This window comes from Phyllobates terribilis, unplaced genomic scaffold (assembly GCF_046119375.1).
Source record: "Phyllobates terribilis strain yellow unplaced genomic scaffold, ASM4611937v1 Scaffold_11__3_contigs__length_659146591, whole genome shotgun sequence".
Classification (NCBI taxonomy): Eukaryota; Metazoa; Chordata; class Amphibia; order Anura; family Dendrobatidae; genus Phyllobates; species Phyllobates terribilis.
This window is the reverse complement of record NW_027362771.1, coordinates 259648467-259665608: the sequence shown is the minus strand read 5'-3', so window position 1 is coordinate 259665608 and position 17142 is coordinate 259648467. Positions and strand designations below refer to the sequence as shown.

Below are 17142 nucleotides of genomic sequence, written 5' to 3'. Positions count from 1 at the left end.
CTTATCTCTCTAGAGAACAAAGGATTATTCTTGTTAAAATCCTCCATACTCGATCCTGTTTTCCCCAGACATCTGCCATCCAGGGGGAATGTCAGGACATATTGGTGTACAGTAGATGTATAGGTTTTGTAAGAATCTGCTGACAAAACTTTTGACAATTTGCAAAATTGCATATAGTAGAATAAGTTATCTCCTCTATGCCAGGGCTTATTCAGCAAATAAAATCATATGATGTAACTGATGTACAACTCAACTCAAGTTGCATATTTTTACCTATTTGAGTCACAGTACACAAGACGTCATACTATAGGAGTGTCTCAATGTCTGTGGTTGTGATTGTAGTTTAATGCTATAGTCTCCTGATTTGCAACATTGTTCATGTCAGTTTACCACTATTTGTCTCTTAAATATTACATTTTGTTTGGATGCTTAATACAAGACATAACAAAGTTGCATTCTTTCTATTCTGTTGCATTAACTATTGATATTTAATATATTATGCCTTGATGGCTAACCATCTCAGTATTCATTTAGGTCTACATTTTTTTTTAATATGAGAACACCATTGGAAATCAAAAGCAGGAAATCATGAACAAGATGTACCCTATTCTGTAAACAACTACACAGTAAATGCCAAATTTACGTGACTCAGAGTCAAATGCAAGCTTGTATTTTAATTAAATAGTGGACTCAGAATAGAAAATGTAGGGTCAAATTTAGACAGGTATATTGAAATTTTCTTGTTTTTGTTTAAAAAAAAAACTACGGCATAGCGCATGTGGGGTTTTACAGAATTCATGCCATGTCGCATATATGCTTTAATGTATAGCAGTCCATAACATGATCCTCATGAAACACATGCAAAACATTTGCTGCAGATTTGCAGTAAAATTTATTGTAGAAACATGTTGCTATGTCTGATATTAGGCCACAGCCCCACTATCAGTACTTGGTCAGTATTCGGTCAGTATTCTTTCTCAGGAGTGAGAGCCAAAACCAGGAGAGGAACAATCAGAGAAAAGGTATAATAGAAACAAGTCACCAATTCTGCATTTATCACCCACTCCTGAGAAAAAATACTGACCGAATACTGATAGTGGGGCCGTGACCATAGCCTAATACTACACACATGCTCATCAGTCGGATCACCATCACCAAACCTACTGTATATTTGCTTCTATAGATGGGAGAATAGATTTACAGGACTCTGTTCCATCGGCCAGGTCAGTAATCTGTGACCGCTGGATGGGAACTGGCACTTCTTATGATTGATTGGGCTGGTGAGACGTCATCATTACGACGTGACGCACTCGACACCGTGACAGTTTGGCTAATCCAAAGAAGAGCCAGGAATGTTGGGAGGTAAGGGGATTTGCAGGCCTCTTGTCCAGCAGTCACAGGTTACTGACCTGGCTGATGGACCCAAGTTCTGCAAATTGATTTTCCCATCTCTTTTTGCTTCTTTTCTTATTGTAAAAAGTGAGCATGGAGGGGCAGATTTACTGTCTAATATTTAACAGGCTGCAAGTTTGTTACAGTTAGTGTCCCTGAACCCCGGTGATTTTCCATTTTTGCGCTTTCATTATTTGTCCCTTGTTCCAAGAGCCATAACTTTTGTTATTTTTGCCAGATGAATTTTAGTTTTGAATGGCACCGTTAATTTTATTATTCGATATACTGTCAAATGGGGAAAAAAATATAAATGTGGTGAAATTGCAAAACAACCCCAGCAATTCCACTATTTTTGAGGTGGTGGTCCGGGGGGAGGGGGGTTTACGGTATTAATTGTATGGTAAAAATGACTTGTCAATGTGATTCTTCAGGTCAGTATGGTTACAGCGATACCAAACTTGTATCGTTTTTTTCTTATTTCAGTGGTGAAAAAAAATTCATAAATTCATTAAAAAAATATATGTTGCTTGTGTTGCCACTTTCGGAGGCACGTAACGTTCTCATTTTTCGTTCAATAGAGATGTGTGGGGCTAATGTTTTTATTGATACCATCTTTGGGGAGAAACATTTCAATAGCTTCTTATTGCATTTTTGCGAGTTGCGGAGACTGAAAAAACGCAGTTTTGGCATTTTCATTTCGTTGGCATTATGACATTTAGCGTTCAAATTAATTAACTTTATATTTTAAAAGAATACTCAGCACTCAAAATTATGCACAAAATTGATGCAAAAAAAATCTTTATTTCATTATTTCATGAAGCAATCCAAAGTGAATGTGACGTTTCGGCCTTATACACTCAGGCCTTTATCAAACACTATGACACAAATAAAACAGAATCAAATTAATCATCAATTATATGACATGCAGTCTATTATAATGTCATTGCAATCCATGCAAAATTATTTATCAAAATATAATTATTTATATTATAACAATTTGTCATATCAATGCTGCTCCAATCAATTTATGATACATTCCACATAAATAACAAATATATAATTAACATGACTTTATTGGACGATATCTCTTTAAATCCCTTGGACTGAAAAGGGTTGAAGTCGGCATCCGTGATTCATTTTTATCTGTCCTTTTCTGATTTCTGTTGTACTTAAAGATTTTTTTTGCATCAATTTTGTGCATAATTTTGAGTGCCGAGTATTCTGATACAAATCCTCTGATACCTTTCCTTGTGCACCATTCGCACTGAGTGCTGTATACTTATCTGGTTTATATTTTTATAGATCAGACTTTTACAGACACAGTGATAACCAAATATGTTTCTTTTTTTATATTTTATTTCCTTATCTTTAATTAGGGGTCTCTAGAATTTTTCTATTTTTAAAAGCTTTTTTTTTACTTTTTTCCCCTTAGGGAACTTGCAATTATTTGATTGCTTGTATTATACACTGCAATATTACAGTATTGCAGTAAATAGTAAAAATCACGGTCTCCTAAGAAAGCCAGCCACAGGCTGGTCATCATAGGAGCACCATCATGGCAGGCACGGAGGCCCATAGAAGACCCTCGACTGTCATAGCAACGCATTGAGACCCCGCAATTTCATCACACAAGGGAGAGGAGGGCCGATTGGTGCATGGAACACCACGTCTTCTGGTGCACATGCTTTAAATTCTGCTGTCCGAGATTGACAGTGATGAACAGCAGTAGGAAGAGCTCAGCTCCACACGCTGCTCTTAGAGGCAGATGATGGCGGTGTAACAATGCCATTATCTGCCGGGAAAGATGTAAGCTCAGTTACTCAACTTGTCTCAAAGACAGGGATCTAATATTTGTCGTAATAATATGTTATATGTCGGGTCTATAATAGAGCGTTGCACCCAGTGTTCTGTGCTCATGGAGGAATGTCTGCGGGCAGCACGGTGGCTCAGTGGTTAGCACTGCAGCCTTGCAGCGATGGGGCTCTGGGGTCAAATCCCACCAAGGACAACATCTGCAAGGAGTTTGTATGTTCTCCCCGTGTTTTCATGGGTTTCCTCCGGGTTCTCCGGTTTCCTCCCACACTCCAAAGACATACTGATAGGGAATGTAGATTGTGAGCCCCAAGGGAGACAGTGCCAATAATGTTGTAAATTGTCTGAATTGTAAAGCGCTGCGGAATATGTTGGTGCTATGTAAATAAAAAATGATTCTTACTTGTCATCCTCCATTCAGCTTCCCTCACTTTACTCATTCTGACACTGAGGTCTTTCCATATAAGCAAAAATGCCCTATGATCAGTAGAACTGCATTGAATCATGCTGCCCGTAGTGAAAGTAGTTTTTCTTTTTTTAAAGTACAGGCTGCAATAAACCCGAAAAATATACAAAGGCTAATTTGAATTTAAAGGAAATTCGTCACCAGGTTTTTGTTACTCTATCTGATAGCAGCATAATGTAAGGGCAGAGACCCTGATTTTAGCAATGCATCACTTTACTGAGTGCTGCAGTTTTGATTAAAAATAGTGATGAGCGAACATGCTCATTTAACCCTTTAAATGAGCACGCTTAGGTACTTGCCAAGTAGTTTCAGCGTACTCAGCATTTCATTCATTGTCGCCGAACTGGCAAGTGTCACGGCTGTTAGACAGCCGTGACACATACAGAGATAGCCTGTTCGCCACGCTATCTCTGCATGTGTCACAGCTGTTTAACAGCCGTGACACTTTCCGGCGCGGCGACAATGAATGAAACGCCGGGCACGCCAAAATACTTGGCGAGCACCCGAAAGTGCTCACCAAAAGGATTAATTAGGCATACTCGATCATTACTAATTAAAAACTATTTTTTCTACTACAGCTCACCAGTTCTATGATTGCTCTGCATTACCCTGCTCACACCACCGATTGGCAGCTTTCTTTGTACATTGTGCATAAGCACAGTGCTGCCAATCAGTGCTGGTGGTGGGTAATGCATGTCCAAAGCACCAGATGTTCTCCTCAAACATTTCTTTATTGTTACAGCCAGCATGCAAAAAAATGCTACCACACACAGCCTTTTTTCTAGCCATATATGAAGAAAACAGACTTTACTTAGTTGCATAAGGGCAAACTGGTGATGCTTGCCAGTAACAAACTCATCAGAGCTACTTTTGGGTTTCAGGCACTATCACGGTACACCTTGCACCGTCTCTGGAAACAACTTATTCTTGTGACGTACTCTGTTAGTATGGGTATACTGAGGTAGATCATAGTCTCTTGAAGTCTCGAATCACAGTGCAACTTGGCTAATCCAGTGTTAACGTTCAACAAAAATAGTAATTGCTTATTGGATAAGGGTCCAGCTTCAGAAAAAGTTGATGGCAACTATTGGCACTCACACATTGCAAATGAATATATCTTTGCATAATAAAAAGTCTATGATATCCAATTTCCCTAATAGCAATATTGAGAAAAGTGAATCTTTAAGAATATTAGGCAAAAGTTGGTATATCATTAAGAAACTAACATCTAGATGACCTGTTTTTTTAATATTTCTTAATACTACAGTACACTGTCTTTCTATCCTTACACATCATTTACAGCAAGTTTGCACATTTGAAGAACATGGAATTCTAAAAAATTGTAATTCTGCTCTACAGGAATAACCATATCAGATTATAAAATGTGTAAGAGTAGAAAGTGTATATTGCTGTCTAAATAATATCCTGTAGCTGGAACCTTCTCTAATAATAACTAAGCCATGACTTATGGGTATTTTAGCCTAATATTTTTGTTGTTAATTAGAAGGTAAATGTGTTTTCAGTCACTAATCAAGTCATAGACATACCATAATAAAATGCAATTACACTAATCTCCTATGTTTCTAATTCTTCTTTTAATTGGTAATTTATTATCTATTAGGTTATATGCATCAGTGACAAGTCCAGATGTCTAATTGCACTGCAATTTATTAACTTGTTCAAAACATATTTGGAATAACAAATGTATAATACCTATATATGAGACAAGTCATCTAAACATTTTTTTAAGCCGGACATACTTAACAATAGTAGACCATGACTTCCCCTGAGAGAAGTAGACCATATAAGACATTTGTAGATAACAGAGGCATAGCTAGTGGTTCAGCATGGGGAAGGGAGAGGGGTTGAAACACATTTGAGTGGGCCCCCAAGCCAACTCTGTGTTCTTCACTTGACTGGAGAAAGGCCGTGTGTAGCTGAAATGTCACATTTTTTTTGCATGCTGTAACCAATAAAGGAATTTTTGAGGAGAACGTCTGGTGCCTTATGTTATTGACAATACAATGGAGCGTTGCACTGAGATAGCACTGAATAAGGAGTGGTGCACGGGATTCTGCCATTTTGAACAGTAAGTGTTGGTGGTGGGGTTGGACTACATTGCAGCAGGTTTGCTAGTCCCCTAGTGATGATCTTCTGCTGAGAGAACAATTATTTTATAAAAACTACAGCAAGCAGCCCAGTAAGTGACACATCGCTGGAATCAGGGTCTCTGCCCCTACATTATGCTGTTCTCAAATTAGATAGCAAAAACCTGGCGACAGATTCCTTTGAAACGGAATCTGTCAGTAGGGTCAACCTTCCTAAGACGTCTATATGGGCATGTAGATAATAGGGGAGTTACCAGTGTGAGATATGTAGAGCAATAAAGAAGACTGTCAATCATTATATGTCTCACACTTTCATTTAAAATAAGCCCTGGAGGCAGATTCTCAGGGAGATCTGTGTCTGGCCCATATATCTTAGCAACTCATTTACATGTTAATAAAAATGTGGATTTTTCTGTAACAATACATCAGATTACAGATATTAAGGTATAATTTTGTTCAGCTTTCTATGACCTACATGGCCATATAGACGTCTTAGGTGGGTTCCCTTTAAATATCAAATATGAATCATGGTCCTAAAATGGATGCCTAATCCATGACATAAATAAAATAAGAATTCTTTCCTTCTGCATTATTTATTATTTTTTTACATATTTTTCCTTGATGGCTAATTCCATCTCAGTATTCATTTATGTTGACATTTCTTTCTGCAGGTCTCCTGAGTTAATATGTTCACTGACAAGCACAAGTGAAAACCCGTGAAAGTGATTCTGTATGCCATCATTATGTAAGAAGAGATTTCAGTGTACAAGGACGTTTCAGAAGTGACTTGTCCAAAATAGAAGTTGAAGAATATTCTTCTCTGTATATCATTCTCATCTCTACATTTTCGAATAGCTCTCCTAAAAGTACTGATCTATAACTGTGACTACATGACAGTGCGTAGGCAGTGTGCAACATACATAGGTAACAAGTCCTAGAACATTTTGCATACATTTGTAGACTCCAGATTATAGATTTCCTACTAAAAAAATCTATTGCACATCATGGCCTGGAACTATCGTTTACTACATGTAAAAAAGTGCAGATTTTATATCCAGGTGAAAATTGTTTAAGAATGTCCTGATTGAGACACAAGTCTTTGTTGGAAGATATTTTATGATTTATTAGATAAAGTACATTACGTGCCAATTAAAACATGTTTGCACTCAGTATATCACATCATCTTCAAAACTACATCAGTTCTGTGCCACCATTTTAAAAGGATTGTATTAGCTGTAACCAGTTAGCCTCATTACTGATGTAAGAACTATGACACAAAGGAAATATATGTAACACTTTCTGCTGCCAAATAATAATACTTACAGAACAATACATCCCCTAAATGTTCTACGTTCTTATATGAATTTCATGTATACCTGAACGTAAAGTTTCAGCCATGTGAACATAAAGTCAGTTTAGTACTTGAGCCAAAAATCATTTTGCTTATCCAACAGAAGTGGAAAAGTTGTATAAAATGTATCTGACCAAGTGAGTAGCTCTTCACTTATGGAACCTGCATCCTTAATTATTACCTAGTCATTGGCAATTGATTGAATGTTTCTGTTCATAAAGAAACTTGCCTTGTTCTTAACCAATGAACAACTTGCAGTATGTGTTAGAGCATTAGTTGCTGGGTTATTTGAATGTTACTCTAGTCTAAATGTGAAAACATGGATTTATCAAGATTAACCAAGAGGAGCATATGTTAAATCACAGTCTCTAAGATTGTTACATGTAAGTATCAACCATCGAATTCTGAACAGTTTTTTGATTGTGTTAATTATTTTTCTTGTGCGTGTGTATGTATATAATATATATTACATATACATATATGTATACAGGATATATATAAAACTATGTGCGAACGTTTTAGGCAAGTGTGGAAAAGAGGCTGCAAAGTAAGAATGCTTTCTAAAAAAGAAGTGTTAATAGTTTATTTTTTCAATTAACAAAACTGAGCTGAATGAACAAAAGAGAAATCTAGGTCAAATCAATATTTGGTGTGATGACCCTTTGTCCCCAAAACAGCATCAATTCTTCTAGGTACACATGCACACAGTCTTATAGGAAGTCGGCAGGGAGGATGTTCCAAACATCTTGGAGAACTAACCACAGTTCTTCTCTGAATATAGCCTTGCGCAAATCCTTCTGTCTCTCCATGTAATCCCATACAGACTTTTGCAATCAGGGCTCTGTGGGGGCCATATAATAATTTCCATGACTTTTCGTTCTTGTTTACACTGAAGATACTTCTAAATTATATTGACTGTATGTTTGGGGTCATTGTTCTGCTGCCAAATTAATTTGAAGCCTATCAGACACCTTCCTGGTATTGCATGATGGATAAGTATCTACCTATAATTTTTCAGCATTGAGAACACCATTAACCCTGACAAAATCCCCCAACTTCATTTGCTGAAATGCAGCCCCAAATTTGCAAAGAGCCTCCTGTTTCCTGCACACACTATTGTACTCTTTTACTAGTCTTCAGCAGAAAAACTGCCTTTTGTTACAAATATTTCAGATTTTGAGTAATCAGTCCAGAGCACCTGCTGCCAATTTTCTGCACTCCATTTATTATGTCTTTGTGCATAATTGAGTCACTTTGCCTAGTTTTTATGTGTAAGGTATAGCTTTTGGACACAATTCTTCCAAGAAGACCACTTCTGGCCGGAATTAGTAGTAGATGGGTGTAGCTGGGTCCCACTTGTTGCTGCTATTGCTGAGCTGGTGGCACTGCTGACATTTTCTAATTTTGAAGAGTGGTAAGCATAATTTGTCTTTCATCTGCACTAAATTTTCTTGGTCATATACTGATTCTACGGTACCTCTACGTTGCCCATTTCTCGGTGCTTGTTCAAAAGAGCTTGAACAACTCATATTGAAACCTCAGTCGTTGAAATATTTTACTATCTTTGCTGATGCAGTATAACTACCTCGTGTCTTGTTGCTATGCTCAGTCTTACCATGCTGTATGACCTGTGACATGAAGCTGACTCTGACTTGCATAGCGTCACCTTTGTAGCAGAGTTTGGCTATTCCTCACCCAGTTTTAAGCCTTCACAACTGATTCCAGTTGACTGTGTTTCAACCTACATATAAAAGTGATGATCATTATCACCTTGTTTGGTGTAATTGGTTACTGTTACTCCTGACTATAATTCTACAAAATCCATGACTTCATGAAATTGTATCTAGAAAAATCAATGCTGTTTAAAGGCTACGGGTGGTCACACCAAATTTCACTTTGCATTTTGTAAATTGTTAGAATTCCCCTACCACCATTAACCTTTGCCTTTCCTTCCTGTCCATATATGCCCACTTTTCCTCATGTCCTTTCTTTAAACTCTTAACTGATTTACTGGTTTCTTTAATTTATGGATTTGTCTTTAAAGTGTTTAAAATTAAGAATGTATATATAAAAAAATTAACTATTAACACTTCTATTTTTTAAAGCATTCTTACTTTGAAGCATTTTTTTTCACAACTGCCCAAAACTTTTGCCCAGTACTGTATATACACACACACTTAGTTTTGGTAACTTTATCATTGGAATAAACAGTTCTGAAATGATATATTGTGTAATAGCAACTATACTTTTTAGACACTTTACAAACATTAAGAAAATAGGCTCTTTTAAATATCCCAATTCTAACATTTGTTGAACTCTTACTTAAGGAGCCTTGATTGTATATGGTGATGTTCCGTGTTCTTAGATACTCAAGGTAGTAATGTAAATAGTTTATAACAAAGAGGTAAAATTTGTACTGTTTCAATAGCCTGTAAATTATATTGTCATACTCGTTGAATAGTGATGCTATCACAAGCAGAGGTTAATGAAATAACTTGTATTTTACCATCCCCTCAAAATATATAATGGATATTATATCTCACTTTGGAGTTGATGACTGGCACATTTATCTAGGATTCAGATTTTGTTCTTATTTTATCAAGTCAAGCAGGGGTTAACTATCTTACATATTAATATGCAGGACTAAGAAGTTTAGCGCGAAAATCTAAGCAGGGGTACACAGCAACTTACATTCGCATGCAACATGTACTAAAATTTCATTTACATGGTAGTACTATTATTCTCTACAGGAAATTATTTAATATGATTTGCTATTATCATGAAAAGACAGTACATGATGGTAATTTCTGTAATAATTACAAATTATATCAGATGTTTTTGCCAATAGAAAATGAAAATTAATTAGATACATTTTCATGGTAAGTCCTATAGAAAGGCTACGCAAATAAAAGATTTCTATTTTTGTAACTAAAAACTTTAGAATATTTCTTGTATTATGTACGGTTTGACCATATTGTATGGGAGAAATTTGAGAAGGAAAAAAAAGTTGTCTATGGTCTAGATCGATTTATGGTCCTAACAAAATGTAATGGATAAACCAACCTTACAGGGGTGCGGATGTCTCTAATATATGTTTACCACAGCAGTCTTAACTTTTTTTTTTAAAGCATAAAGTTTCTGCATTTTTAATGACTTATACAAATTAGAGTCTGAGAAATAAAGAGAAGGAATGCATTAATATGTATACATAGAAAGTGTGCCAATCAATGTTTGGTAGGTCTACTGAATTAGTGTATATATCTAAAAAATTCCATCTTGATAATAAAATTAAGGTTGCTTTCAATGAAATTTTCTTTTAAATAAAATTAATTTTGTCTCCATGACTCCTCATTTCTAATGTGGATTAGGGTATTGTTTCACTGAAAACAAGTATGTATAAAGTGTACTGATACATCTTTCAAACAGAAATATTTTGTGTAACCTTCATATTTTTTGTTCCCATTCACTTGCACATTTGATTTATGTAAAAGAAAAAAAAAGATAACATTAGGTATACTTAAGTACTTGTTAATGCCTAGTTATATTTTAAAAGAGGTTGTCCACACTTGGGGACTTTTTTTTTTTTTTTTTTTTATTTACGTGCATGTAATCGGGGCTAAAAATCATTTTTGCAATTGGATTTCATTACAATTTTTGCACAGATTCCCTTCTATAGCCTTTGTCTTGCACTGTCTAATGCTTGCTGCAGCATGAGTTAACCGAGAGTCTGTTAATCAGTCCATTATGATGGTCTGTCAGAGTTTGTAATTCTTTTTTACATCTTTTTCTGAGCTCCTCTTAGTGAATTTATGACCACAAATCACATCATATTTGAATGTACATGGAAACAACTAGGCTGTAAAAGGTAAATAGTTTAACTTTTTTAATGAAATACAATTACAAAAAAATGATTTTATTAGCTTCTATACATGCATTCAAGTAAAAAAAAAAGTCTCCAAAAGTGGACAACCCCTTTAAGTTCTGATGTAGAGGGAATTTGGAATATAACAGTAGAGGGAAGGCGTAAGTAAATTTATAAAAGAGCTGTATAAAATATGTAATGACAGATGGCAACCGGTATCATTTTAGTTGAAAATCCTGATTTTGTCCTGTTACTTTTATAATCCTAACATTACATTTTCTCCTCTCACATAAAAGAAACTTATCTATATTAAGATAATGTGTATGAGTTGTTTCTCTCACGAAAGAAATAAATTAAAATATTTGATGGAAAATCCCTAGGTAAGAACTAACACAAACTATGCAGATCGCGGAAACAAAAAAATTAACCTTGCTTTGATGCTAATTTTACTTTTTATAAAACCATTCCAAGGCTTTAACCAAAGCCATTTTTTGTATTTTCCCTTTTTTTGCACTGAAAACAAAGAAAATTCTATGGTGGTAGAATGGGAAAAAATATCACAGTTCTTCCATAGTTACCTAGGTTTCACTTTTACAGGGTTTACTGTTGGGTAAAAATGCCATGTTACTTTTATTCTGTTGATCATGGCAATAAAAATTTATATAGTTTCGCATATCTTTTTAACCTGTACATATATAGTACTGTAAAAACCAAAGACACAAATACCCAAAGGTAAATGGATAAATCGCAAAGTGCATAAAAATGATAAATAATAAAGGGTATTTAGTTAACATAAATTTTGATCAAAATAATGTAAAACCCATCCCGCCATGTCACGGCAACCCTTATGGGACAGTCCTAACTCGAATATTAAAACCTTACCATTTGTCAAGTGACATACATATGGATAAGGGCTGAGAGACTGAACCCTTAGTAGAAGCATGGACCTGAGAGGCAGAATGAACCTTTCAGCTCAGACAAAGGGCGGCCACACCCTTATATGCACTAAAGCACATTAGACTACAAAGAAAAAACCTGGGAGTCTGAACTGAAACGTAATTATATATTACTGTGCAAACTTTTTAGGAAAGTGTGGAAAAAATGCGGCAAAGTAAGAATGCTTGCAAAAATAGAAGTGTTAATAGTTTATTTTTATCATTTTACAAATTGCAAAGGGAATGAACAAAAAAGTTATCTAAATCGAATTAATATTTGGTTTGACCACCCTTTTCCTTCAACACAGTATCAATTCTTCAAGGTTCACCTGCACAGTTTTTCCACACTTGCCGATAACTTTTGCACAGCACAATAAATCACATGTTGGTTACTGGTGCATTGTCTGTAGTGGGTTCAGGAGATGACCTCCCTCTTCAGACTGTGGGTGCTGATCAGGCAACTGCATCTAACAACTTAGATTGGAGCTAGTTCTGATTTCTGCTGTTTAATCCCCTACATGGTGCTGCCAGTTGAAAACTGCATCTAAGGGGTTGGATATGGGGAAGGGACAGAATTACTGGTCAAATAAAGCACAGCACCTTGTAGGGGACATAGTCATAATAAAAATAGTAACTCGTGTCTAAATCCATTGCTGCTTGCTAGAAATCATTTATATATGAATATCCAAAGGAGGACAGAGATACAACGCCAATTCCAAAAAGTTTTGACGCTGTGTAAAATGGAAAGAAAACCAGAATGCAATGATTTGGAAATCTTATAACCATATTTTATTCACAACAGAACATGGATCACAGATGAGAAGTTGAAAGTTAGTTTTTTCAAATCAAATGGAAAAATGTCTAACTCATTTAGAAATTTGATGGCAACAGCATGTGAAAATAGTTAGGACAGAGACATGTCTATCATTGTGTAGCATCTTCTAATTTTACAACAGTCTGTACATGTCTGAGAAGTGAAGGCACCAATTGCTGGAGTATCTGATGTAGAGTTCTAGTCGCTCAACAGTCCTGGGTCTTCTTTGCCGGATTTTTCATTTCATAATGCGCCAAATGTTTTCTATTGCTGAGAGGTCTGGACTGCAGGTATCTAGTTCATCACCCGAACTCTTCTTCAGGTAAGTCATTCTGTTGTGATGGCTGCAGTATGTGATTTATCATTGCCTTGCTGAAATATATGAGACCTTCCCTAAAATAGATGCTGAACTGTGCGCTGATAACCTGGATCGTCCTTCTCTTGAGTCCACAGGACACTGTGTGCATGGTTTCCATAAAGTATTTCAAATCAAATTTTGTTTCATCTAAACAGTTTTCCATTTTGCCTCAGTCCATTTTAAATGAGATTTGGCCCATAGATGATAGCAGTTTTTCTGGATTGTGTACCATAGAGCTTTAACTAGCACTTGTGGGTTGTACAGTGAACTGGGTTCAGACAATGATTCCTGAGCCCATGCAGTAATTTGCACAACCTTAATCATGTCTCTTTTTAATGCAGTGCTGCTTGAGGGACTGTAGATTATGGATATCTAATACTAACCATCGATCCTGTCCCTTATGCACATGGATTTCTCCTGAATCTTTTGATGATATTATGTACTATAGATGATGGGATATTCAAAGTCTTTACAATTTTACGTTGAACATTTTTCTGAAAAAGTTCCACAATTTTTTAGACAATAGTTCACATATTGGTGAACCACTGATAGAACATGTATCAGAAGTTGAAAACTATGTTCTGCTATGAATAAAATATTGCAGTAAGAGATTTATAAATGATTTCATTCTGGTTTCCTTTACAATTTAAATTTTTTTTGTTATTATGGCTTTAGATCAGGGGTCTCAAACACGCGGCCCGCATGCGGCCCCTCCTGCTGCCCGCAGGCACATAGACCCTGTAACGATCACGGCTCTCTCCAGCCGCCGCCGCCATCAGCGCTGTAGTGCAGTGTATTGCCGCGCAGAGACCGGTTCTCTGCACAGCAATACCAGTGTCAGCCACCGGCCTATCAGAGGCCAGCAGCTGACATCTGCGTCCCAGCGCAGCGGCGTATGACGTCACTGCCATGCGCAGAGGTCAGCTGCTGGCCTCTGATAGGCCGGTGGCTGACACTGGTATTGCTGTGCAGAGAACCGGTCTCTGCGCGGCAATACACTGCACTACAGCGCTGATGTCGGCGGCTGCTGGAGAGAGCCGTGATCGTTACGGGGTCTGTGCCTGCGGGCCACAGGTGCATAAAGGATGCCGAGGGAACGGAGGACAGGTGAGAATCTTTTTTTTTTTCTCTGTCATCAGCACAGGGGGACCCTGACCGCAGTATGGGGGGATGGGGACCCTGACCGCAGTATGGGGGGGTGGGGACCCTGACCGCAGTATGGGGGGCCGGGGACCCTGACCGCAGTATGGGGGGGACCTGGATGGGAAACCATGTCTGCAGTATGGGGGGGACCTGGATGGGAGACCATGTCTGCAGTATGGGGGGACCTGGATGGGACACCATGTCTGCAGTATGGAGGACCTGGACGGGAGACCATGTCTGCAGTATGGAGGACCTGGACGGGAGACCATGCCTGCAGTATGGGGGACCTGGACGGGAGACCATGCCTGCAGTATGGGGGACCTGGACGGGAGACCATGCCTGCAGTATGGGGGACCTGGACGGGAGACCATGCCTGCAGTATGGGGGACCTGGACGGGAGACCATGTCTGCAGTATGGGGGACCTGGACGGGAGACCATGTCTGCAGTATGGGGGACCTGGACGGGAGACCATGTCTGCAGTATGGGGGACCTGGATGGGAGACCATGTCTGCAAGATGAAGACCAGTTCAAAAGGTGTATAGAAAATAAAATGGTATCACTAAAAATGTCACTTTGTCATGCAAATAATGCGGCCCCCCAAATTAAATGTTTTTCCGTGTGCGGCCCATATGCCCAGCTGAGTTTGAGATCCCTGCTTTAGATGGTATACTGTCCTTACACGTTAGCACGATGTGCAGTGAGACGTGTAGCTAAACCCCCTGTCTTTAAGAAAAGAGGCTGTGAAGTTGTACCTTCTTTTATTGATTGGAGATTGACAGGAAAGGGTGAAACTATAGGATGTAATAACAGTGGTATTTCAGAACACATACCGTATTTGCCGGCGTATAACACGACTGGGCGTATAAGACGACCCCCCAACATTTCCACTCAAAATATAGTTTGTTATATACTCACCCCCTCCCATATAATGCCCCATGCAGGATGTCACCCCCCATATTATGGCCCATGCAGGCTGTTACCCCCCCATATTATGCCCCATGCAGGATGTCACCCCCCATATTATGCCCCATGCAGGATGTGACCCCCCATATTATGTCCCATGCCTCCATACATTAAAAAAAAAATTCAGTACTCACCTCACTCCTCCTGCCGCTGCTCTGGTCTGGACTCCAGCGTCGCCGGCGTCTTCCCGCTCTGCGCTGCCTGTGACGGCTCAGGGGAGGGCGCGGTGTAAAGACGTCACCGCACCCTCTGACCTGAGACGTCACAGGGAGCACACAGCAGGAAGACAGCGGATCTGCGGAGGCACGGGGAGAGGTAAGTATCCGGCTCCCGGTGCCCTGAGCAGGAGCGGGAGAAGGGCGAGCGCTGGCACCGCTCTCCGCCCATAGCCCGGCGGGGTGCATGACCGCAAGTGGCCTCCCCCCGCCTGCTCAGGGCCCTGGCATCTACCCGGCGCATCCCAACTGAAGTGCACCCGGCGTATAAGTCGACCCCCCACTTGGAGGCATGTTTTTCAGGGCAAAAAAGTCGTCTTATACGCCGGCAAATACGGTAACTGTATAATACATAGATACAGATAATCTGCAATACACAGTATAACATGAGGTAATAATACAAGGTGATGATTACCTATCTAATACGTCAAAATACTTGCAGCAACACTGCATTAAAACACAGATAATGGCTTACCAACTATGCTTAGAAGCAGGCTGTTTGCAAGGAACACAATGCAGAGCAACAAGTGATATGGTTTCTCTTCAGAGCCCTGGGACGTGCAGGGGAGGGGGGGAATATGGGAACTAAGCATACAGTACAGACCAAAAGTTTGGACACACCTCATTTAAAGATTTTTCTGTATTTTCATGACTTTGAAAATTGTACATTCACACTGAATGCATCAAAACTATGAATTAACACGTGGAATTGTATACTTAACAAAAAAGTGTGAAACAACTGAAAATATGTCTTATATTCTAGGTTCTTCAAAGTAGCCACCTTTTGCTTTGATGACTGCTTTGCACACTCTTGGCATTCTCTTGATGAGCTTCAAGAGGTAGTCATCGGAAATGGTCTTCCAACAATCTTGAAGGAGTTCCCAGAGATGCTTAGCACTTGTTGGCCCTTTTGCCTTCACTCTGCGGTCCAGCTCACCCCAAACCATCTCGATTGGGTTCAGGTCTGGTGACTCTGGAGGCCAGGTCATCTGGCGTAGCACCCCATCACTCTCCTTCTTGGTCAAATAGCCCTTACACAGCCTGGAGGTGTGTTTGGGGTCATTGTCCTGTTGAAAAATAAATGATGGTCCAACTAAACGCAAACCGGATGGAATAGCATGCCACTGCAAGATGCTGTGGTAGCCATGCTGGTTCAGTATGCCTTCAGTTTTGAATAAATCCCCAACAGTGTCACCAGCAAAGCACCATCACACCTCCTCCTCCATGCTTCACGGTGGGAACCAGGCATGTAGAGTCCATCCGTTCACCTTTTCTGCATCGCAAAAAGACATGGTGGTTGGAACCAAAGATCTCAAATTTGGACTCATCAGACCAAAGCACAGATTTCCACTGGTCTAATGTCCATTCCTTGTGTTCTTTAGCCCAAACAAGTCTCTTCTGCTTGTTGCCTGTCCTTAGCAGTGGTTTTCTAGCAGCTATTTTACCATGAAGGCCTGCTGCACAAAGTCTCCTCTTAACAGTTGTTGTAGAGATGTGTCTGCTGCTAGAACTCTGTGTGGCATTTACCTGGTCTCTAATCTGAGCTGCTGTTAACCAGCGATTTCTGAGGCTGGTGACTCGGATAAACTTATCCTCAGAAGCAGAGGTGATTCTTGGTCTTCCTTTCCTGGGGCGGTCCTCATGTGAGCCAGTTTCTTTGTAGTGCTTGATGGTTTTTGCAACTGCACTTGGGGACACATTCAAAGTTTGCCCAATTTTTTG

The 17142-nt window shown here is 38.9% G+C and overlaps 1 protein-coding gene across 2 annotated transcripts in view; it reads left to right on the top strand.

The window, feature by feature from the left end:
* LHFPL3 (LHFPL tetraspan subfamily member 3) overlaps positions 1-11390 on the top strand; it is a 93840-nt gene extending 82450 nt beyond the window's left edge. For both annotated transcript variants that reach the window (XM_073652256.1, XM_073652255.1), the window contains one exon: positions 6450-11390. In XM_073652256.1, the coding sequence (XP_073508357.1) occupies positions 6450-6463 (14 nt within the window). In that variant the 3' untranslated portion in view covers positions 6464-11390. The remainder of the gene's footprint in view (positions 1-6449) is intronic.
* The last annotated feature ends 5752 nt before the right edge of the window (positions 11391-17142 follow it).